General features: G+C 42.2%; 1 protein-coding gene across 2 annotated transcripts in view; it reads left to right on the top strand.

Moving 5' to 3' along the window:
- The window catches only part of MTHFD1 (methylenetetrahydrofolate dehydrogenase, cyclohydrolase and formyltetrahydrofolate synthetase 1), a 74,067-nt gene that overhangs the window by 29,601 nt on the left and 20,892 nt on the right, over window positions 1–23,574 (top strand). For both annotated transcript variants that reach the window (XM_032246083.1, XM_032246084.1), the window contains exons 8-18: window positions 1,207–1,318; window positions 6,277–6,404; window positions 7,213–7,310; window positions 7,501–7,674; window positions 8,868–9,004; window positions 11,715–11,761; window positions 13,217–13,324; window positions 13,457–13,531; window positions 18,627–18,729; window positions 21,519–21,595; window positions 22,591–22,731. In XM_032246083.1, coding sequence (XP_032101974.1) covers window positions 1,207–1,318; window positions 6,277–6,404; window positions 7,213–7,310; window positions 7,501–7,674; window positions 8,868–9,004; window positions 11,715–11,761; window positions 13,217–13,324; window positions 13,457–13,531; window positions 18,627–18,729; window positions 21,519–21,595; window positions 22,591–22,731 — 1,200 coding nt within the window. The remainder of the gene's footprint in view (window positions 1–1,206; window positions 1,319–6,276; window positions 6,405–7,212; window positions 7,311–7,500; window positions 7,675–8,867; window positions 9,005–11,714; window positions 11,762–13,216; window positions 13,325–13,456; window positions 13,532–18,626; window positions 18,730–21,518; window positions 21,596–22,590; window positions 22,732–23,574) is intronic.

Below are 23,574 nucleotides of genomic sequence, written 5' to 3'. Positions count from 1 at the left end.
GTAGTCCCAGCTACTTAGGAGGTTGAGGCAAGAGGACTGCTTGAGCCCAGGAGGTCGAGGCTGCAGTAAGCCATGATCACACCACTGCATTCCAGCCTGGGCTACAGAGACCCTGTCTCAAAATAATAATAATAAAATAAATAAATAAAAATAATTAATTTTAAAATGTCAAATTAAAAGTATGCCCCAGTTATAAAGAGTTCATTCTGTGTACTTTCTCTCTTCCTTTTTCTTATATCTTTAGAGACAAGGTCTTGCCCTGTTGCCTAGGTAGGAGTGTAGTGGCAGCCCGTCAGGGAACTCACTACAGCTTTACACTTATGGACTCAAGTGATCCTCCTGCATCAGCCTTCTGAGTAGCTGGGACTATAGGCATGTGCCACCATGCCTGGCTAATTTTCAAACTTTTTGTAGAGATAAGGGTCTCACTGTGTTGCCCAGGCTGGACTCAAACTCCTGGGCTCAAGCGATCCTCTTGCCTCACCTTCTTAAAGTGCTGGGATTACTGGGACATGATCCAACATGCCTGGCCTCTCATCAAGTACTTTCTACCCTAGTCTGCCTCGTGGTGGACAGGGATTAGCAGTACAGACACTCAGATTGGCCTCTGGCAGCCAGATCCCATGTGTGTAAAAGTGGTGGCCTCGGAGTATAGGTGCTCCAGAGGCAGCTGTGGGCATTGGTCTGGTAATATCTGTGGCAGCTTGTTCTTGATCCCTGCTTCAGATTCCTGAGCCCAAGAATGCACACATGCACACATGCCTGTTGACAGTGCAGTCTCTTAAATGTGGGGAGAGAGCAGGAGAGAGGCCTAGTAGCTTCTCTTTTAATCCCCCCAAAGTAGTGCTCTGTGGAAGGTGGTAGCCCCACATGCTGTAGAAGGAGCAGTGTCTGGACATTATAACGCCCAGGGCCCCAAGCCTGTTTGCTCCTCTACCTTACAGGTTCACACTGATTTCCCTGTTAGGCAAAATGCCTGATGAAAGCGCACGTTTTGGCATGTATAGAAATGGGCACGCATGTGAAGGGCTGTTAGAAACAGCATGTGGCTTGCATTTGAGGCCTTAACCCAATATTTTATGAAGTAGCTTATGACAGTTAAGAATTTAATACAAAGCTCAGGGATGTCCTTTTCATTTCTTTTTTTTTTCTTTTAAACGTGTGTTTCATTATTTCATTTCTGATGTTCAAATCCCCTACCCCTAGGTAAATAAAGGTGACATCCTGGTGGTTGCAACTGGTCAGCCTGAATTGGTTAAAGGGGAGTGGATCAAACCTGGGGCGATAGTCATCGATTGTGGAATCAATTATGTCCCAGGTGAGTGTTGCTGGAGGAGGAAGGTGGCTTCTGGTGTTGAGAATGGTGTCTAGGCCATCAAATCCAGCCTGAGAGAACCTCATCCCATTTTATGCTTGTAGTACTAAGGTTTACAGAGATTGACTAGCCCAAGGGTGCACAGAGTTAGTAGATGGAAGAGTTGCCGAAACAAAAAGAAGAGTTGCCACTTGCAGGCAGGTCTGACTGGTGTCAGAGCCTGTGATTTTTTTTTTTTTTTTTTTTTTTTTTGAGACGGAGTTTCACTCATGTTACCCAGGCTGGAGTGCAATGGCGCGATCTCGGCTCACCGCAACCTCCGTCTCCCGGGTTCAGGCAATTCTCCTGCCTCAGCCTCCTGAGTAGCTGGGATTACAGGCACGCGCCACCATGCCCAGCTAATTTTTTGTATTTTTAGTAGAGACGGGGTTTCACCATGTTGACCAGGATGGTCTCGATCTCTTGACCTCGTGATCCACCTGCCTCGGCCTCCCAAAGTGCTGGGATTACAGGCTTGAGCCACCGCGCCCGGCCTAGAGCCTGTGATTTTAATCATATCCAATACAGCTTCCAAGATGACTCTGTCTAGGGAGAAAGTGAGAGGGAGGGCAGGAGGGATATATCACTTTATCTTCATGAAGAGATCACCCTTTATTTTAGCAAAGTTGGTGGATGAATTTAAAATACAGTATAGTTGTTGCAAAGTGCTATGAGAGTCCAGAAGAGGGACTCATTCCGCCAAAAGGAGGGCTTTACAAAGAAGATATTTGACCTGGGTTTTTCACTAGGCAGAGAGGATAAATCCAGCCTTTTAATCATGTCCACAACTGTACTTGGCATCCTCATCCTCAGGTTATCCCTCACTCCCGTCTTGTGGTTAGTATCACCATTCTTCCTCCCCGCAGGTCTGAAGCCTTTTAGTTTCCCTCCCAAGCATTCCCTATACTGGATCAGTCTCTAAATATTAGGAGTTGTTTTCTTTTTTCTCTGTTCTCAGTGTCACCACTGAATGTTACCTTCTCAGCTGAAGGGCTGCAATAACTTCCTTGCAGGTGTTCCTCCCTCCGGATGCTTCCCACTCAGATCTATCCCCCTGCTTTCATCTTGCCATGGTCACCTTCTGGCATGGACCTCTGAGCCTCTTCCTTCTTACTTGCCAGACTCCTTAGCCTCACACTAATTTCAGTGACCTCTGTGGCCTGTTATCTCACTTGTGCATGCTGAATACCTATCTTCAACTTGTAAAGTGGACCACTTTCCCTTCCTTACACATACCTTGTCCTGTGCAGTTCCCGTACCTACATCCTTTAGTGGAGAGGGCTATTTTTTTTTTTTTTTTTTTTTAGAACAGAGTCTCACTCTGTCACCCAGGCTGGATTGCAGTGACGTGATCTCAGCTCACTACAACCTCCACCTCCCAGGTTCAAGTGATTCTCCTGCGTCAGCCTCCTGAGTAGCTGGGATTACAGGCACCCACCACTAAGCTCAGCTAATTTTTTGTATTTTTAGTAGAGATGGGGTTTTCACCATGTTGGCCAGGCTGGTCTCGAACTCCTGACCTCGTGATTCACCTGCCTCAGCCTCCCAAAGTGCTGAGATTACAGGTGTGAGCCACTGTGCCCTGCCAGAGTGGGCTATTCTTTCAAACATAAAACTTCACAGAACAATACAGCAAAACTTGTATACATCCTCGTAGATTCAAGAAAGGAACAATCTTTAACTGAGCAACTACTGTTTCAAGCATAATGCCAGGCCTTGGGCTACACAACTGAATAAGGTTCAATGTCACCTTCAGCTGCTTCCTCCCCATCTCCTCTCTGTCATGTCTGTTCCTCCTTCCAAACCTTGTTTGATTTCCCCTTATCCAGGGATGATCTTTTTTTTCTGTCCCTCCCTCCTCTCCTATAAAACATGGTATTTTTTTAATTGTATGTGTCTCGTGTGGCATCCTATGCTCTCCTGCCTAGATAGCTCCTCACGGGCAGTCACTGTGGTGCCACATCCAGCTTCCTGCTATCTGACCGCTGGCACTCATATCTCTTGAATTGCTGAAGGGCATTATTGCAAGAACAGTCTTTTTTCTCCCTTCCCATCTCAGGTTTCAGATGTAGACACTGAGCTGCCAGGAACATTAGTCACTGTCAAGCCTTCACCGTTTTTAACCTCCCTCCCACTCTCCCTACCATGCTTTTAAGACAGTAGCTCATAATTGATCACTCATTTTCTTGTAGTGTAATTATCTAACAGGCGATAAAGAAATTGCTCTCCTACAACTCCTCACTTTGAATACTTGCGATATGACATTCAAGCTCAGTCTGTTTAAAATCTAGCATCTTCTGTATCATATTTCTGCTTTTGGCTTTTTTTTTTTTTTTTTGGATTAGATGTGAGAGATGGAGAAGAAAAACCTGGGTGGGGATCTGGAGTCTTGCAGATAGGTAGGAAATGTTGACTTAAACATGAAACTTGCCATCCTGTTCACATTGATTCCTTACACAGGCAATAAAATATGGATAAAATCAAAGCAGTATCTTCCCTCCTGGTCAACAGTGTTTTTACTGATCTTGGGCATATAGGCAAATGGATACTGATAAAGCTGGGTGTTACTGTTTCCCCCAAAGGATGGCAGAATCACTCAGTTGCAGACCAGCAAATGGGCTGCAGGACCTCAAGACTGCTATTTGCAAATGTTCATTTTGGAAGCAACATATTCTGCCACTGAGCTGCTTCTTGGTTCATAACTTCAATTATTTAAATAGTTTGCATGATCCACTCAGGGATAACATTGTAAGTCACTTGCCACATTAAGAATGAATCAAGGTGTATATACCTTTTTCAAAGAAAGAATATTTTTAAAGATTCAAGTGCAGGGCAGAAAGTACTGGCCAGAGAAACACATAAAAGTGTTCTTCCCGGTTGGCTTACTAAAGATAATTTGAGAAGGGCCAGATCAGTAGTGTTTTATTTGGAAGGGTTAAAAAGAGGGAACTGATTCCCTACCCTACTCCAATCCAGTCTCAACCTATCCAGTGTAGCTGCTTCTGTATTGGCCTCTATTATTAGGGTCCCCAAATTAAATGTAAAAGAGCTTACAGGGCTTAGCTGGAATTTTGTACATGTAATTTCCCAAGGAAAGAGAAATTCTAGGACTAGGGGTAGATAATCAAAACATTTGCCCATTACTGAAGTTATATACTTAGGTTGAATAGTGGTCGCTTTTTCCACTGACCACATCATCCTGTCCATGAAGCACTGCGTAGTTAGCAGTCCTTCGTGGATAGGATGATGTCTTACAGTTAGCAGTGTCTCATCAGTCCTGATAGTGTGTGGTCTAGGAGCAAAACTGAACACATCCAGTGCTGCGTTTAGTCATGTAGTCAAAGATATGTGTCTCATATCTATGGAAAAACTAAAATGACTAACATTAACACAGAGAAATAGATGCAGTGGGTATTTCAAGCTAACTACAGTCTTAAGACTACTGAAACTTGTTCAGAGGGCAAACCTCTGTCTATATTTCCTTGGAATTTTGAGATGACTCTAGGGGTTGTGAGAGGAAATGTTCTGTTGTAGTTTGCTCTTTATAATCTTTTAGAAACCTGAAACCATCCCAATGAGTTGTGTTTACCAGCTCCTTCTACTCCATATAAAAAAATATCTTACATATCTGTGGTGGAAAGAGAAACTCTTGCGTTTGGAGACTGCTTTTTCAGTTTCACCGTATACATTTTCTCATTTTGTCCTCAGCAAGCTTGTGATAGGTAGTGTTAAGCCTTCTTTGCATTTTGGACTTCAGATGAATATGGAGCCCACAGGAGCTGCAGAACTTTTTTTTTTTTCCTCGAGGTGATGTTTTGTTCCTGTTGTCCAGGCTGGAGTACAGTGGCGCAATCCTGGCTCACTGCAACCTCCACCTCCCGGGTTCAATCAATTCTTCTGCCTTAGCCTCTGGAGGTGGGACTACAGGCACGCACCACCATGCCTGGCTAATTTTTGTATTTTTAGTAGAGATGGGGTTTCACCATGTTGGCCAGGCTGGTCTCGAATTCCTGACCTCAGGTGATCCACCTGCGTTGCCCTCCCAAAATGCTGGGATTACAGGCATGAGCCACCACGCTGGCTCTAACTTTTAATAACAGAGCTGATTCTACAGCTCATCTCTTAATTCTGGCTTCTTCCCTCCACCCTGGAGCTTCCTCTCTCATTTGTGGTGATCTGATCAGAGAGAAGTGGTGACTCGGTTAAAACTACCAGATGCAGCCCGGGGAGCCTTCTTGCTTTGAGGTCTAGGCCCGCCCCAGCCCCTCCCGGAAGTGCACTGAAGCCAAGTGTAGGACGTTCTTTGTGTGAGTGAGCAATGATGCATCATTGGGTTTTGTTCTCTTGAATAGCAGCTATTCTTTGCTGGTAAGATTTGTAGTTGTTCTTGTGTCCTTTTAAGGGAAGTGTAATTATATTCTTTGCCTTTAGCATACATTTAAGTAGCTGCATCTTTGGAATTGGATGTTGAATTGTTCCTCCAGCTCACACATGGAGCTCACAAAATGCTGACAGTTGCTGTAGAAACGATATCTGGCAGCTGTGACATAGTTGGAGCTTTGTGCACTCAAAAAATTTCCTTTGTAGGCTTTGGCAAATTAACATTTTAAAAGGTGCTCGTTATATACTGGGTAGTTAGTTTTAAGAATAAAAAACAGTTGGTATTTTATTTGCCACCTGAGGAACTGCAAAAGGATTCTCCGGGTTCTGAAAAACCACTTAACATGTCTTGTTAATTTGTGCACGTAAAATAATTTTCTCCCTAAGAAATAGCAAACACCTGTCATTCCATAGCTTTTAAGTTAAGTAAGCAGTGGAGCCTGATGGGACTAACACACCCAAAATTCTGCTGAGTTTTTGTCATAACTGATCACCAGGATTGTGATTCTGAGACTTGGCTTTGATTTCTCCCCCTTGACCAGATGACACAAAACCAAATGGGAGAAAAGTTGTGGGTGATGTGGCATACAACGAGGCCAAAGAGAGGGCCAGCTTCATCACTCCTGTTCCTGGCGGCGTAGGGCCCATGACGGTTGCAATGTTAATGCAGGTACTTGTGAATAAAAGTTTCTCTAATTGTTCTGAAAAGCTGATTGAGTTTTGCTGCTTTTCTCCCCAAGTAGAAATATCAAAAACCTACTCAGAAGTAAAGAAAAGATGTGGATCTATTGAGAAGAACGGAAGAGAAAAACAGAGAAATAATAGGCACATTAATAGAAAAAAGTAGGGATGGAATAATTCCAGTCTCATTTGGGATATAATAACTTTGAAAGAAGAAAAGTGCAAACACACTGGCTTGGCCTGGTCTGTTTTGGTTTGCTTTCCCCTTCTAATGAGCACCAGCTGACAGGGGCCAGGCAAGCAGCCCCACAATGTGTTAGGTGCTTGTTGACTCTTAACTCAGACTGAAGCTCTTGGTCATAGGTGGGTCTGAAGCAGTTCATTTGTGATTGAACTAGAGTGACCTGGAGCTTGAAATGAGGTGAGGGTTAAAATAACCATCTCTTTTTTTTTCTTTTTTTTGATATGAAGTCGTGCTTGGCTGCCCAGGCTGGAGTGCAATGGTGCGATCTCAGCTCACTGCAAACTCCGCCTCCTGGGTTCAAGCAATTCACCTGCTCAGCCTCCTGAGTAGCTGGGATTATAGGCATGCACCACACACCACCACCACACCTGGCTAATTTTTTTTGTATGTTTAGTAGAGATGGAGTTTCACCATGTTGGTCAGGCTGGTCTCGAACTCGTGACTTTGTGATCCGTCCACTCGGCCTCACAAAGTGCTGGGATTACAGGTCTGAGCCACCGCGACTGGCCTAATAACTACCTCTTCTAAGTTCCATTTATTTCATTTTGTTTAGAGCACAGTAGAGAGTGCCAAGCGTTTCCTGGAGAAATTTAAGCCAGGAAAGTGGATGATTCAGTATAACAACCTTAACCTCAAGACACCTGTTCCAAGGTAAAAACACAAGTTTACTGATTTAAAACTTTGTGAATTACTGGTTTTTAGTTGACAGACACCATGGGTACACATATGCTCCCTCCTAGTGCACCGTCGGTGGTTGGGGTTGGGTTAGGGGCTTGCTACTAGTGTGGAATTAATTTAAACTCAATGAATAAACATTGATACCAGTTTTCTGTTTCCAAAGTGACATTGATATATCACGATCTTGCAAACCAAAGCCCATTGGTAAGCTGGCTCGAGAAATTGGTCTGCTGTCTGAAGAGGTAGAATTATATGGTGAAACAAAGGCCAAAGTTCTGTTGTCAGCACTAGAACGCCTGAAGCACCAGCCTGATGGGAAATATGTGGTGGTGACTGGGTATGTTTTTTTGTTTTTTTTTTTTTAAACTATCTCCAGTAATGGGTATAAGCAAGGGGTATGGTTTTTATTCATGTTGCCATCGAATCTTAGTATCAGTCCTGATCATTATTACCAGGTGTTGCATTTGCACTTGGCACATGTATGTAGAGGTGCCTTTAATTTGATTTTAGCATTTTCATCTGTATTTGATCGCATTTGATCCTTAAAGCAATCCTGAGAGGTAGGTAAGAATAGATTATAATCATAGATGAGAAAATTGGTCAAGGTTATCCATCTAGTAAGTAGAAGAGTTCGGTTTTAAAACCTGGTCTTAAGATAGAATCATCTTTTTGAAACCCAAAATTCATTAATTCGATGGATCTACTAAACATTCATTTTTCTTGCTGGGCTAAGTTATATTAAAAAGCTGGTTTTTGCCGGGCGCGGTGGCTCAAGCCTGTAATCCCAGCACTGTGGGAGGCCGAGGCGGGTGGATCACGAGGTCAAGAGATCGAGACCATCCTGGTCAACATGGTGAAACCCCGTCTCTACTAAAAATACAAAAAATTAGCTGGGCATGGTGGCGCGTGCCTGTAATCCCAGCGACTCAGGAGGCTGGGGCAGGAGAATTGCCTGAACCCGGGAGGCGGAGGTTGCGGGGAGCCGAGATGGCCCCATTGCTCCCCCACCGGGGGAAAAAAAAGAAAAAACCCCCCCAAAAAAAAAAAAAAAAAAAAAAAAAAGCTAGTTTTTGAGAACATAAAATGAGAAATTAAAATTATAGCCGTGTCTTTTTACCAGATAAGGTATATTTGCTTCTTACAGCAAGAAGAGCTAAAATACAGGAATCTTTTTTTTTAATTTAAAGTTTTTTGTAGATTACAACTAAGACTCTTAAAAAAAAGATATCTTTCAGGACTTTTGTCTTTTTTCTTTTTCTTTAAGAGATGGGGTTTTGCTCTGTTGCCCAGGGTGGAGTGCAGTGGTATAGTCATAGCTTACTGTAGCCTCAAACTCCTGGGTTCAAGTAATCCTCTTGCTTCAGCCTTCCATATAGCTGGGACTACAGGCATACACTGCTTTGCCTGACTTTGCCTTTCTTAATCTTTAGATTAAGAGTCAGTCTCTAGGGTCTGCTAGGTATGACTTAGTGATTCAGATACACGTAATTCTTTAAGTAAACGTTTTTCTCTTTTGCTTTCATCTTGAAGAATAACTCCAACGCCCCTGGGAGAAGGAAAAAGCACGACAACAATCGGGCTAGTGCAAGCCCTTGGTGCCCATCTCTACCAGAATGTCTTTGCATGTGTGCGACAGCCTTCTCAGGGCCCCACCTTTGGAATAAAAGGTACTAGTGAGCCAGGATTGTGGGTGGGGATGGGGCACCTGCTTCTCCTTCAGTCCTCCCAGGCTCACGCGACCTCTGATGCTTATGGGGTCTTCATCTCATTTGGACACCAGGAATGTCATTCTCACACACCTCTTATAGTCATGCTTTTGATGAAGGCTGTCATTGGATCTCCCCAACTCCCTCTATCACTGTAGGCCACTACACAGGGATTATCTGGGATCTGTAATATGTAGCTGGAGGTGATTTTATTTAACCCTAATAGTCCATTGTCACCGTAATAATAAAGGTAATTATAGCTACTGATCATCTTGTTGACACTCTAGAGACAAACCCCACAGATGTTTCACTCTGTTGAGAATAAGAAAAGCCTTCCCTTATGGAGTATATGCTTTGTGCCAGATATTGTGCTGAGCAGTCTAAGCATATTATTTTATCATCCAATTCAAGATAGTATTGTCACCATTTTACAATAGCAGCAACTGGGACTTCAGAGGTGACTTGGTCAAAGGCACCTGTATTAAGTACCAGAGTGATTCTTCTATGTCGATTTCAAGCTCTAAACTACTACCATACTCATACTTTACCTTGAGATTTTTATTTTGCAGTACTACATACATGCAATTTTTTTGTTTGTTTGAGACTGGTTCTCACTCGCTCCGTTGCCCAGGCTGGAATGCAGTCCTGCCATCTTGGCTCACTGCAACCTCCACCTTCTGGGTTCAAGAGATTCTCCTTTCTCAGCCTCCCAAGGAGCTGGGAATACAGGTGCGCACCACCACACCACACCTGGCTACTTTTTGTATTTTTGGTAGAGATGGGGTTTCCCCATTTTGGCCATGTGGTCTTGAACTTCTGATCTCAAGTCATCGACCTGTCTCAGTCTTCCAAATTGCTAGGACTATAGGCATGAGCCACCACATCCAGCTGCTATCTTAATTAAAGTAATTTTTATTAATTATGATAGGTTCTTAGAGTTAGCTTTCTCTGCTTGGTGACAGGGTATCACATTCTGCTTGTTCTAGCAATTACTGCAAATGTTGACACCGGGTACACCTTCACCCTTCCACTTATTTTATTTATTTATGTATTTATTTATTTAGCCTGGCCACTATGTTGGCCAGGCTAGAGTACAGTGTCATGATCTTGGCTCACTGCAACTTCCGCCTCCCGGTTTCAAGTGATTTTCCTGCCTCAGCCTTCCGAGTAGCTGAGACTATGGGCATGTGCACCATGCCTGGCTAATTTTTGTGTTTTTAGTAGAGATGGGGTTTCACTATGTTGGCCAGGTTGGTCTTGAACTCCTGACCTCATGATCTGCCTGCCTTGGCCTCCCAAAGTGCTGGATTATAGGTATGAGCCACTGTGCCCGGCCTACCCTTCCACCTGTTTTATAAATGTACTCATTTAGTTCTGCTCTTGAGCTTGTCATAACAACCCCCTTTCAACTTCATCATGAGCTATTCCTTGTTCTGCTTGTTGAACCCATTATTTTTCTTTTACTCTTATTGCAAATTGCCTCACTGCATGCTGTCTGCCTCACAAAAACAAAATACATACTAATATATCACTGGACTGGGTGCAGTGGCTCACACCTGCAATCCTAGCACTTTGGGAGGACGAGGTGGGTGGATCCCTTGAGGCCAGGAGTTTGAAACCAGCCAGGCCAACATGGCAAACCCCATCTCCATTAAAAACACAAAATCAGCCAGACATGGTGTGTGCTTGTAATCCCAGCCCACCACCCTCCAGGCTGTGCAACAGTATGAGACTCTAATATATATATACATATATATATATGATTTACATTTATTGCACTAATAATGTAGTAACATGGACTTTTTTTTTTTTTTTTTTTTTTTTTTTTTGAGATAGGGTCTTGCTCTGCCGCCCAGGCTGGAGTTCAGTGGCATGATCATAACTCACTGTAGCCCTGATCTCCCAGGCTAGGATTACAACCATGCTTGGTGACCTGGACATTTTCAACTGGCTTTTGGTTAATACAGGTTGAGCATCAGAAATCTGAAATTGGAAAGGCTCCAAAATCCTAAACTTTTTGAGTGCTGACATGATGGTCAAAGGACAGACTCATTGGAGCATTTCAGATTTTTAAATTCAGGATTTGGGATGCTTGATCAGTATGATGCAAATATTCTAAAATCTGGAGAACAAAAACCCAAATCTAAAACACTTCTGGTCCCAAGCATTTTAAATAAGGGATACTCAACCTGTAATCCAAACAGGCCAGCAAAAATCTAGCAATTAGGTTGCCTTCTAACAGCCTAATCTATTTATATCTATTTAGGAAACATTATTTAGGAAAAATTGTAGTCTTTTTTGTGGGTGTATGTATTTTAAATATTTCTGTTTTAAAAGCCAAAGTAGCTTCATAAGAGTAGGAAATTGAACAGGTTTGCCTTTATGTAACTGTCAGCTGGGTCTTTTAACAAATGCTGGTAACCACAAGGAACCTATTTCTAAAGATAATGAGTAGGTATATATGTGTTCATGGTTTTGTCATTTAAACTTAGATATCAATTGAGAGACTATTTAGCATTAGAAAACACTTGATCAAAACTGTCCAAATAATCATAAAAAGTAAATAAATAAATGTGCTTACTAGTTACGAAAATCCATTTGCATGTATTTGATTTCTAAGTCATTCGAGAGGCATGCTTAACTGAGTCCCTACTCTTGACCTGTCCCCTAGGTGGCGCTGCAGGAGGCGGCTACTCCCAGGTCATTCCTATGGAAGAGGTAAAGTATTCTGGGATTTGACTGATTTTCCCCATCCCCCATCCTCCCTGAGACGGAGTCTCGCCATGTCGCCCAGAGCTGGAGTGCAATGGTGCAATCTTGGCCCACTGCAACCTCCGCCTCCTGGGTACAAGCAATTCCCCTGCCTCAGCCTCCTGAGTAGCTGGGATTACAGGTACATGCCACCTGTAATTTTTGTATTTTTAGTACAGACGGGGTTTCACCATATTGGCCAGGCTGGTCTTGAACGCTTGACTTCTTGATCTGCCCGCCTTGGCCTCCCGCTGAGATTACAGGCATGGGCCACCACACCCAGCTTAGATCCTTTATTATAGTTTTTTTTTCTTTCCGGAGATTAGCCTTTTTTGTACAGCTCTTAGACAGATGACTTGTTTCTAAGCAGAAGCAACACCTAGGGGGAAAACGTCTTAATTTGCAGACTTGTGACACAGCTTGGTTTCAAACTTTGGCTTTCAGTGTTAATGATCATTATAAACAACTGACCAAATGTTACATGGTATTGGAAAGTACCAACACACAAGGAATTCAGGGTAGTAACTGCAGAAAAGGGAACCATGCGTAGACATAGGGCTGGTGCTGCTCCGGTATACTCCTCTTCGCTGTTTCAAAGTGTCCTCAGTAACCCAGTGTTGCGCTGTTGATCCTGTGGCGTGGTGTTTGTGGTCTCTGGACATCTCATTTTGGAAAAACTGCACGTTCTGTATTTGGGAGGAGATTCTTCTGGGGACAGATAATTTGGTTATTTATGTTTTCTTTTTCTTTCTTTTCTTTTTGAGACAGAGTTTCTCTCTGTCACCCAGGCTGGAGTGCAGTGGTGTGATCTTGGGTCACTGCAATCTTCACCTCCCATGTTCTCCTGCCTCAGCCTCCCAAGTAGCTGGGATTACAGGTGTGCACCATCACACTTGGCTAATTTTTGTGTTTTTAGTAGAGACAGGGTTTCACCATGTTGCCTAGGGTGGTCTTGAACTCCTCAAGTGATCCGCCTGCCTCAGCCTCCCAAAGTGCTGGTATTACAGTTGCGAGCCAACGTGCCCAGCCAGTCATCTGTTTTCAGGAACTCCCTATATTGGGTGTTTGTCTACTAGCTGGGCTGCCATCAATATTTCACTTTTTCTTTTTCTTTTTTTTTTTTAAGATAGGGTTTCACCATGTTGGTCAGGCTGGTCTTGAATTCCTGACCTCAGGTCATCCGCTGGCCTTGGCCTCCAAAGTGCTTGGATTATAGGCGTGAGCCACCACGTCCGGCCGATATTGTTTCACTTTTTCTTTCCTTTTTTTCTTCTTCCTCCGTTGGCACCATCTTGGACTTTTTGATCTCCAAACCATCAGTATTTCATTGGCTTTAAAATAGGGATTGAGCTTTGCAATAGAATGAAAGTTGGAAAGATACAGAGCAGCTGGGAGACTAATGTGGTTTCTGTTCTTTTGTAGTTTAATCTCCACCTCACAGGTGACATCCATGCCATCACTGCAGCTAATAACCTCGTTGCTGCAGCCATTGATGCTCGGATATTTCATGAACTGACCCAGACAGACAAGGTAGGATGCCAAAGCCCCTTGAATCCCATTGAGCACTTTTGAAAGTACTGATGTTGGTTTCTTGGGTGCTGAGGATGCAGGTAGCAAAGCAATGGGGTTCCTCTCATCTTAAAGCCCCTTTTTTTCTTTAAGGCTCTCTTTAATCGTTTGGTGCCATCAGTAAATGGAGTGAGAAAGTTCTCTGATATCCAAATCCGAAGGTTAAAGGTAAGCTTTTTCCTTCTAGATTTTTTATACTGTGTGGAATCTGGAATCTGATTATTGACTAGGACATAAAAGTCTCCTTGGAGTAGCCTATTTTGTATCAAGTTACATCAGTAATTATAGTCTTAAAGTTACGATATACTTAGCAAAGATTAATGGTAGAGGTTATTTCTCATTTATAGATTAGAAGTGGCTAGTCTGGAATAAATAGAACACTGACAGCTTGCCCTCAGCTAAGAAGAAAATTGACACTTCCTTTATAACATGAACAAGAGTCAGGATGCCATTGTGGCAGCATAGCAGCCTTTGGAGTTTACATCATTGGGACTCTAAGCAAATTTGTTAAATAACTTGTTTCTCTGTTTATTTACCTGTAAAACAATACTTGCCTTGCCCTGAATAGATAAGGTCTATGTTAGAGTTAAAAGCATGATTACATTTATATTTTATTTGAATTTCTATAACAAATATATAGTTAGTAAGCATACACCATACCGCCTGACCCAGAAATCTTACCCGAAATAAAAACTGTGTTCATATTAAAATCTGTACATTAATGTTTTTAGCAGCACTATTAATAATCTCCAAAAACTGGGACTAATCTAAATGTCTTCCAGTGGATGATTAAATAAACAAACTTGTACTTCCATACAATAAAAATAAATGAGCTATTGATACAAGCAACAACTTGGATGAATGTCAGTGGCATTATGCTGGGTGAGAGAAGCCAGTCTCAAAAGCTTCCATATTGCCTGCTTCCATTTATATGATATTCTCAAAATAAAAGAAAGAAAATTATAGTGCTGGAGAACAGATCAATAGATGCTAAAGGTTATGGTTGAAGGGGAGGGTTGACCATTAAGGAATAGCAAAAGAGAGGTGTTTTGTTTTATGTTTTCTGAGACAGGGTCTCTCTATGCCACTAAGGCTGGAGTGCAGAGGCACAATCACAGCTCACTATAGCTTCCACCTGCCAGGCTCAAAGCAATCCTCTCACGTTAGCCTCCTGAGCAGCTGGGACTACAGGCGCACACACCACCACACCTGGCTAATTTCTTATTTTATTTTTTGTAGAGACCATGTCTTGCTATGTTGTCAGGCTGGTCTCAAACTCATTCATCCATTCATTCATTCATTCATTCATTCATTCATGACAGAGTCTTACTCTGTCACCCAAGATGGAGTGCAATGGTGCGATCTTGGCTCACTGCAACCTCCACCTCTCGAGTTCAAGCAACTCTCCTGCCTCAGCCTCCTGAATAGCTGAGATTACAGGTGTTTGCCATAATGCCCAGCTAATTTTTGTATTTTTAGTAGAGATGAGGTTTCAGCATGTTGACTAGGCTGGTCTCCAACTCCTGACCTCAGGTGATCCCCACCCCCCATGGCCTCCTAAAATGCTGGGATTATAGATGTAAGCCACTGTGCCCGACTTGTTTATTTATGTTTTTGAGACAAGGTCTTATTCTGTCACCCAGACTGCAGTGTAGTGGTGCAATCACAGCTCACTGCAGCCTTGACTCCAGGGCTCAAGCGATTTTCCCACCTCAGCCATCTGGATAGGTGAGACTACAGCAAAGCACCAGCATGCCCTGATATATACATTTTATACAGATTAGGTTTTGCTGTGTTGCCCAGGCTGGTTGGTCTCAAGCTACTGGGCTCAAACGATCTGCCAACCTTTGCATACCAAAGTGCTGGGATTACATGCATGAGCCACTGTAATCCCAGCTTTTTTTTTTTTTTTAAGAGATGAGGTCTCACTCTGTCACCCCAGCTGCAGTTTAGTAGCATAATCATAGCTTACTGCTGCCTCCACTTCCTGGGCTCAAGTGATCTTCCTGCCTTAGCCTCCCAGATAGCTGGGACTACAGGTGCATGCCACCATGCCTGGCTAATTTTTGAAGATTTTTTTTTTTTTTTTAACATAGACAGGGTTTCATCATCTTGCCCAGGCTGGTCTTGAACTCCTGGACTCACGTGATTCTCCCATCTTGGCCTCCCAAAGTGCTGGGATTATGGGCATGAGCCACTGCACTGGGCCCACAGAGAGTTCTAAAAATAAAATTTCAATATATATTTATGTATAATTTTATTGAAGAAGGAAAGGAATTTTATGTATCTTTAAACAGCATGGCATGTGTAAGCATTCAGTAAATGGTATGTGCTGCTTAGTATCAAGAGTAGTTCTGGGCCCTGTGCGGTGGCTCATGCAGCCAGAACCATTGTTGATGATAAGCAGCACATATCATTTATTACGAGGCTGTAATCCCAGCATTTTGGAGACTGAGGCAGGTGGATTGCTTGAGTCCAGGAGTTTGAGACCAGCCTGGGCAACATGGTAAAACCCTGTCTCTACAAAAAATACAAAAATTAGCCAGGTGTGGTGGCACACGCCTGTAGTCCCATCTACTTGGGAAGCTCAGGTTGGAGGATCACCTAAGCTCAGTAAGTTAAGTCTGTCATGAACTGAGATCATACCAGCTGCATTCCAGCCTGAGCAACAGACCTTGTCTCAAGAAGAAAAATTAAAAATTTAGGGAAAGAAACTAAAGGCTGGTGCAGTGGCTCACAACTGTAATCCCAGCACTTTGGAAGGCTGAGGCGAGTGGATCACCTGAGGTCAGGAGTTCGAGACCAGCCTGGCCAACATAGTGAAACCTGTCTCCTAAAAATACAAAACAAATCAGCTGGGTGTGGTGGCGGATGCCTGTAATACCAGCTACTGGATGCCTGTAATTCCAGCTACTGTGGAGGCTGAGGCAGGAGAATTGCTTGATCCCAGGAGGTGGAGGTTGTAGTAAGCCGACATCGTGCCATTGCACTACAGCGTGGGTGACAGAGTGAGACTCCATCTCAAAAAAAAAAAAAAAAAAACAAAGGAAAGAAACTATGGAGAAAGTGAGGCTTGCTGGGTTCACTCGGAACTACCATGAGTTAGAAGAAAAGGCTAACATGTTGTAGAAGCATTTTTTTTTTCATTTCAGGATGTGATCTGGGTATATACCATAAATGTGTAAAATTCCCAAACTCTGTGAGTAGGAAAATAAAAACCCTTTTGGTGCCTTTGGGAACAGACAGAAGTCAGTACTTTTACTACATAAAAAGCATGGAAAAGTGATTTATATTAATTTTTATTGATTGATATTTATTTCTGCCCTCCCTAAAATTTCATTTGAATTATTCTCAATTGTCTGATTGAAAAAGCTTTGCACTTTGCAAAATTGGCTTTCTTTAAATAATTTGGGTTTGGGCCAGGTGTGGTGGCTCATGCCTGTAATCCCAAGACTTTGGGAGGCTGAGGTGGGCAGATCATTGGCGTTCGGGATTTCAAGACCAGCCTAACCAACATGGTGAAACCCTGTCTCTACTAAAAATACAAAAAAAATTAGCCGGCATGGTGGCGCTGTCTTATAACCTCAGCTACTGGGGAGGCTGAGGCAAGAGAATCGCTTGAACCTGGGAGGTAGAGGTTGCAGTGAGCTGAGGATGCACCGCTGCATTCTAGCCTAGGTGACAGAGTGATACTGTCTCAAAAACAAACAAACAAAAAAATGGGTTTGGTAAATTAGGAAGTGCATATGTGTTTTACAACACTTCTTGGCCACTGTGATTCTATGATTATTTAGGTCTAGGCCTAGGGAAATACTTCTGGTGCTCAGTTATAGGGACAAACATGTTAATAATACTTGTGCGAGTAATGTGAAAGTTGCAGATACTGGGAGAAAATCAGTTTTGTCAGACCCACCAAAAATAGCTGGGAGGCACAAAGAAGTGGAGGCTCATACTTACGTGTCTATGATAAGAACTGTTTGCAAGGCCTGTAATCCCAGCAATTTGGGAGGGCAAGGCAGGAGGATGACTTGAGCCCAGGAGTTCAAAACCAGCCTGAGCAACAAAGCAAAACCCCATCTCTACAAAAAATTTAAAAAATGAGTCAGGTGTGGTAGCATGTATCTGTAGTTATACCCAGCTACTCTGGAGGCTAAGAAGGCAGGAGCATCCCTTGAACCCAGAAGTTCAAGGTTGCAGTGAGCTATGATTGGGCCACTAGAATCCAGCCTAATTGATAGAGTGAGGCCTTGTCTCAAAAAAAAAAACAAAAAAACAAAATTGTTTCCAAGGACTTTATAAAACCCCACAAGAAATCCCTTCACGTGCTTCACACATCTCCTGCTTTGCATGGCTTGCACATTTCACATGTATAGCTATGTTTCCATGACAAGACTTATCACTAGACATTCTTTAGGATGGCAGTAATTCAGATAAGATGCTCTTGAAAGGACATTTATCCAATAATATCTGCACCAATGAATTGACAACTCTGGCTTTCACCTTCTGGCAGCAATGAATTCTGTTTTTTGTTGTTGTTTTGTTTTGCTTTTGAGACAGGGTCTTGCTCTGTCACCCAGGCTGTAGTGCAGGGGTACAACCATGGCTCATTGCAGCCTGGACCTGAACTCTGTTTCTAAGCAGACTACATAAAACTCTCCCCCGCCTTTTTTTTTTTTTTTTTTGAGGTGGAGTCTCACTCTGTTGCCCAGGCTGGAGTGCAGTGGTGCAATCTCGGTTCACTGCAAACTCTGCCTCCTGGGTTCAAGAAATTCTCCTGCCCCAGCCTCCTGAGTAGCTAGGATTACAGGTGCCCACCACTATGCCCAGCTAATTTTTGTATTTTTACTAGAGACGGGGTTTCACCATGTTGGCCAGGCTGGTCTCGAATTCCTGACCTCAGTTGATCTTCCTGTCTCAGCCTCCCAAAGTGCTGGGATTACAGGCGTGAGCCACCGCGCTTTCCTTCTTTGCTAATAAAAGCTTCTCTTCCCTCACGAGGCATATTTGTGGCATCCCAGGTTATAATCCTCATCTCTCATTCCTGAATAAACTCAACATATTTTTGAGATAATTTTTTGTAATGTCTGTTTTTAGGATGACAGTAGGAAATAACCTCCAGCTTTCACAGTTTCCCTTCTGAATTTAAGATGGTTTGCATTTCCTAGAGGGGATTCTATTTAGAGACAGGGATTAAAATTTTTGTTTTACGTTTATCATGCTTCTGTTTGTCTTATTTTATGTTTTCATTTTCCTACCCTTTCAGAGACTAGGCATTGAGAAGATTGACCCTACCACACTGACAGATGATGAGATAAACCGATTTGCAAGACTGGACATTGATCCAGAAACCATAACTTGGCAAAGAGGTACCAGAGCAGGATATACAGGATATAAGCAGTGTTTGTTTTGGCTATATTGCACACCCCACACCCTCCAGAAGAGTTGTTAAAATGTGAGACTCAGAAGCTTCCATACTGGTATTTTACCAGCTAAGACATGACCAAGATGGTGACATTATTTCTTTTTCTTGCCACTTCTCTCAGTATTTCTCATTAGCTGTCATCAAATCTCTCTTTGTTTGGTCAGTCGAACATTTTGCTGGCTATTCAGTGTTGACTGAAATGAGAGTAGTTAAACCAAAAATAACATTTTACAAATTTAATTTTATGGAAAATTTTAGTGTCATGAAGCGGAGAAATTATGTTTAATCACTTTTTGAATCATGTGTGACCTTTATTCTCAGAACTCTTGCGTGGCAGAAGTGACTTGATTTTTCCTGTAGCTCTCTAGCTTACTTAATCATTTCTTACCTCATTTTATTAAATTCTCTTATAACATATTAGGTAGCCTTCAAGGTTTAAACACTTACCAATTTAGTAAGTAGGTTGCCTGGCTTCACTGCCATATGTTACTTTTCTCAGCGCACAACTAGTGTAACTTAGATTTTACTTTGAATCAACAGAGCAACCTTCTACTCTGTATCACTGCTGAGAAGGAATCTTCATCTACTCATGCATAATGCAGCTGAAGGCCAATTTACTGAATGTTTTTGTGATTTTCATTGACTCAATAACTGTTGCTAGCTAATGGCATTTTTAAGATGACACTCTTAACGTCTAAAACGACACTGGTATTTCTCTTCCTTTGCTTTAATAGCTTTAGATAAAAGGTGTAATATTTTATAAGGAATAAGCTAAAGGTCCATTTTGAAAATTTAGCATCTAATTTACTTTTCCTTTGTTTCGCGTCTCATTCATGCTTTCTAAGAAAGTAGAGGCAGTCACACCTATCGACTGGCTAATGTTTTACAGAAATATTAGTTACATGAAACTTGATACTTTTTCTTTTAAAAAATAAGGGTTGGCTCTAACAACACATTACAGCAAAAGTGGGGTACATATGTGTGTCTGATTGCTATATAAGACACTGCTTTTGGTATTGTGATAGTCTTTGTGGAAAATAATTTGGCTAAATGCTTCTCCTTGACTCATTTAGAGTATGAACCAGGTTTTTTTTGTTGTTCATTTTATGTTTTTTTTTCTTTACTTTGAAGTTATTTTAATTTTGAAATAGAAAACATCTTGAAAGAAAAAAATTCCACAAAATATATAGGCAAATTTGTACTCTGAGCTTCTCATATTCTCTTACTTCTTCACCAGTATCTAAGATGAAAAACTCTCTTCCAAAACATACTCAGCCACCAGCAATGATGATATTAATAAAAATATGGATCAATTTCATTTTGTGTTTCTTTGATACTGTTTGGCATTTGATACTGAAATGGCAACTCCTGTTTCCTCTCTATACTCACAGTACTCTCAGTACTTCACTCTGACACCAGATGGGTAGTTTTTCTCTCCCACAACAATTCAATTCTCTGTTGGATACTGACCGAGTATCCTCTGAGTTAATTCAGTTGTGACACTGTCGGGTGCAGATCCCACAAGACTGCCCCTGCTTCAGACACGTATCCAAGTCCAGGTTGTCACCTGTGCTTTTGACCAACTGGTTATAAAACTGGAGGCTGCCCACGACCCCCTGCTCAGGTTCATTTGCTAGAATGACTCACAGAACTTGAGGAAGCATTTCAGTCGTGTTTATGGTTTATTATAAAGGATACAACTCAGAACAACCAGATGGAAGAGAAGGGTAGGGTGCCTCACTCACCCAGCACCTGGATGTGTTCACCAGCCCAGAGGCTCATCAATTCATGTTGTTCAAGAGTTTTATACAACTTAGTCTCCATCCCCTAACACCTAACCCAGAGGGTGGTGGATGAGACTGAAAGTTCCAGTCCTCTAATCACTTGGTCTTTTTGGTGACCAGCCCTTTCCGGAGACTGTCTTGGAGACCTACCATAAGTCACTTATTAGTGTAAACTCAGGTGTGATCAAAAGGAGTTTGTTATGAATAACAAGACATTTCTATCACACTTGGAATTCCAAGAGCTCTATGAGCCTTGTGTCAGGAACCCATGACAAAGGTCAAATATATTTCCTATTACACTACACATACAAAAAACCAGAATGGAGGGTACGCTAAAATGTTAACAGTAGTTAGTCCTGGGAGGTCATTAGTTGGTTAGTTGCTTGAGCTTTGCCACGTTTTCCGTGGTTATACGATTGAATAGATATTCTGTCATCAGAATAGAAATTATCTCTTCTAAGTGTGCTACATTTCCTAAATTTTCAGACCACGCCTGGCACCCAGCATGTTTCAGAAGATATTTGCACTTGCCCTGATTTTATGGCTTATATGTTTCTTAGGGTGGTGGAAAGTCAGTGAGTCATCATCCCACAGAACAACAACACAAACCTCAGCCTTTTGAAAAAAAATGTAGACTGCTCTGTTTTTCTTATAATATGGAATATGCTTTAAAATAGATTCCAGATTTCTAGTTAACTGTTTGTTCTCTAGATGGAATAAGACCAAGCCACCCCACATTCCTTTGCTTTAAAAATAAGTCCTGTGTATTTATGGTATATGAACATGATTTCTTAACTTTAACACATATTCTAGCTTTGCTATCAAATTTGAAGTTAAATATTGATAGACAATCGTTAAATTAGACTTATTGCTTTAAAACTCTGCTGTTTCCTTTAACTTTGTGGTCCTTTTACTCAAAATTGTTCTATATCTTGCCTGTCTGCTGTAGTGTTGGATACCAATGATAGATTCCTGAGGAAGATCACAATTGGCCAGGCTCCAACGGAGAAAGGTCACACACGGACGGTAATAACTTGTCCCTTTCCAAGGAAATTAGTTCAGAGGCAGTAGATCTTGCTGCTTCTCTCCTCCTCCATCCTCTCTCATACGATTGATACTGCCAGGTGTTGTTCTGCCTTCTCCCTTTTAAAATGGAAGTGAGTAGGTGTGTGGCATTGAGCACTCCTGACAGCTTTTGCAATAAATCCCATGTGTCACCTGTGTATTTTTCCCCCAGGATTTTTTCCTGGAGGTGGAGAGCCCGAAGTGAATATCCTTACATAGAAATTGATTAAAATTGCTTCTTTTTTGTAGCCATTTCACTGTATATCTCCTTGATATACAGTACCATGAGGTACTGAGAGGTACCATGTTGTTCCCTCGTATATGAAGGAAACAATAAGTGCATTATAAGCAGCCTTCACAGGGATAAAACAATAGCTTTTTGGTCCTACTGGAACATTTATTTAAAAAAATTTACGACTCAAGGCTGGGCACGGTGGCTCCCGCTGTAATCCCAGCACTTTGAGAGGCCAAGGTCGGTGGCTCACTTGAGGTCAGGATTTCAAGACCAGTCTGGCCAACATGGTGAAACCCTGTCTCTACTGAAAAAATACAAAAATTAGCTGGGCATGGTGGCATGTGCCTGTAATCCCAGCTGCTTGGGAGGCTGAGGCATGAGAATTGCCCGGACCCAGGAGGTAGAGGTTGCAGTGAGGCAAGATTGTGCCACTGTACTCCAGCTTGGGCGACAGAATGAGACTCTGTCTCAAAAAAGACAACTCAGGGTCTTGGAATAATTAATTAAAATTTCTTTGCTCTTAGAAGGTTATTTTCATTAAGTATTTTGGGTAGTATTCTATTATCCTATCCTTTTAAGCTTTTTGTTTAAGCCTGAGATGTAAAAAAGGATAACTTTTGCAGTTCAAACTTTTTTTTCTCCTTTTGCTACCATCAAGGACTCGAACATTCTTCTGGTTTAACACAAAGTTTTTGCTATTGTTTCTTTTCCTGTCCCACAGGCCCAGTTTGATATCTCTGTGGCCAGTGAAATTATGGCTGTCCTGGCTCTCACCACTTCTCTAGAAGACATGAGAGAAAGACTGGGCAAAATGGTGGTGGCATCCAGTAAGAAAGGAGAGCCCATCAGTGCCGAAGATCTGGTGGGTACCCAGGCATGCTAGGCTTGGTGACGTGTCTGTCTGTTGTCCTAGGGTCTTTCAGCAGTTATTAATGACAAAATTTAATGTTCTACTTAAGATGTTGCAGTTAGCTGGGCTCAGTGGCTCATGCCTGTAATCCTAGCACTTTGGGAGGCTGGCGGTCAGATCACCTGTGGTCAGGAGTTCGAGACCAGCCTGGCCAATATGGTGAAACCCTATCTCTACTAAAAATACAAAAATTAGCTGGGTGTGGTGGCGAGCGCCTGTAATCCCAGCTCCTTGGGAGGCTGATGTTGCAGTGAGCCAACATTGCACCACTGCACTCCAGTCTGGGCAACAGAGTGAGACTCCGTATCAAAAAAACAAAAAAAAAATGTTGCAGCTAACTCATCAATTTAATCCTATTTTGCTAATTACAAGTTAATTAGGAAATGCCTAAAAAGTACATCAGAGTGAATAATAGGTGGTATGCTCTAGCAATAGATCACAAGTAACAGGTGATTTGAGTAACATCTTCATCCTGTGGGCATCTTCAAGAGTAGGTGTATGACTTCAATTTGCAGATAACATCAAGAGTACTATTGCTTTATCTTTGTTGCTAGTTTGTTCAGCTTTACTTTGATGGCTTAATGGAGTGAACTGATGTTTAAGAGTTGGTATTGAATGGCCAGGCACAGTGGCTCATACCTGTAATCCCAACACTTTGGGAGGCTGAGGAGGGTGGATCACGTGAGCTCGGGATTTCAAGACCAGGCTGACCAACGTAAATACATAAAAATACAAAATTAGCCGGGTGTGGTGGTGCATGCCTGTAATCCCAGCTACTTGGGAGGCTGAGGCAGG

The sequence above is a fragment of the Sapajus apella genome, unplaced genomic scaffold (assembly GCF_009761245.1).
Source record: "Sapajus apella isolate SASKATOON/1434 unplaced genomic scaffold, GSC_monkey_1.0 scaffold59, whole genome shotgun sequence".
NCBI classification, from domain to species: Eukaryota; Metazoa; Chordata; class Mammalia; order Primates; family Cebidae; genus Sapajus; species Sapajus apella.
This window is presented reverse-complemented; position numbering and strand designations above follow the sequence as displayed.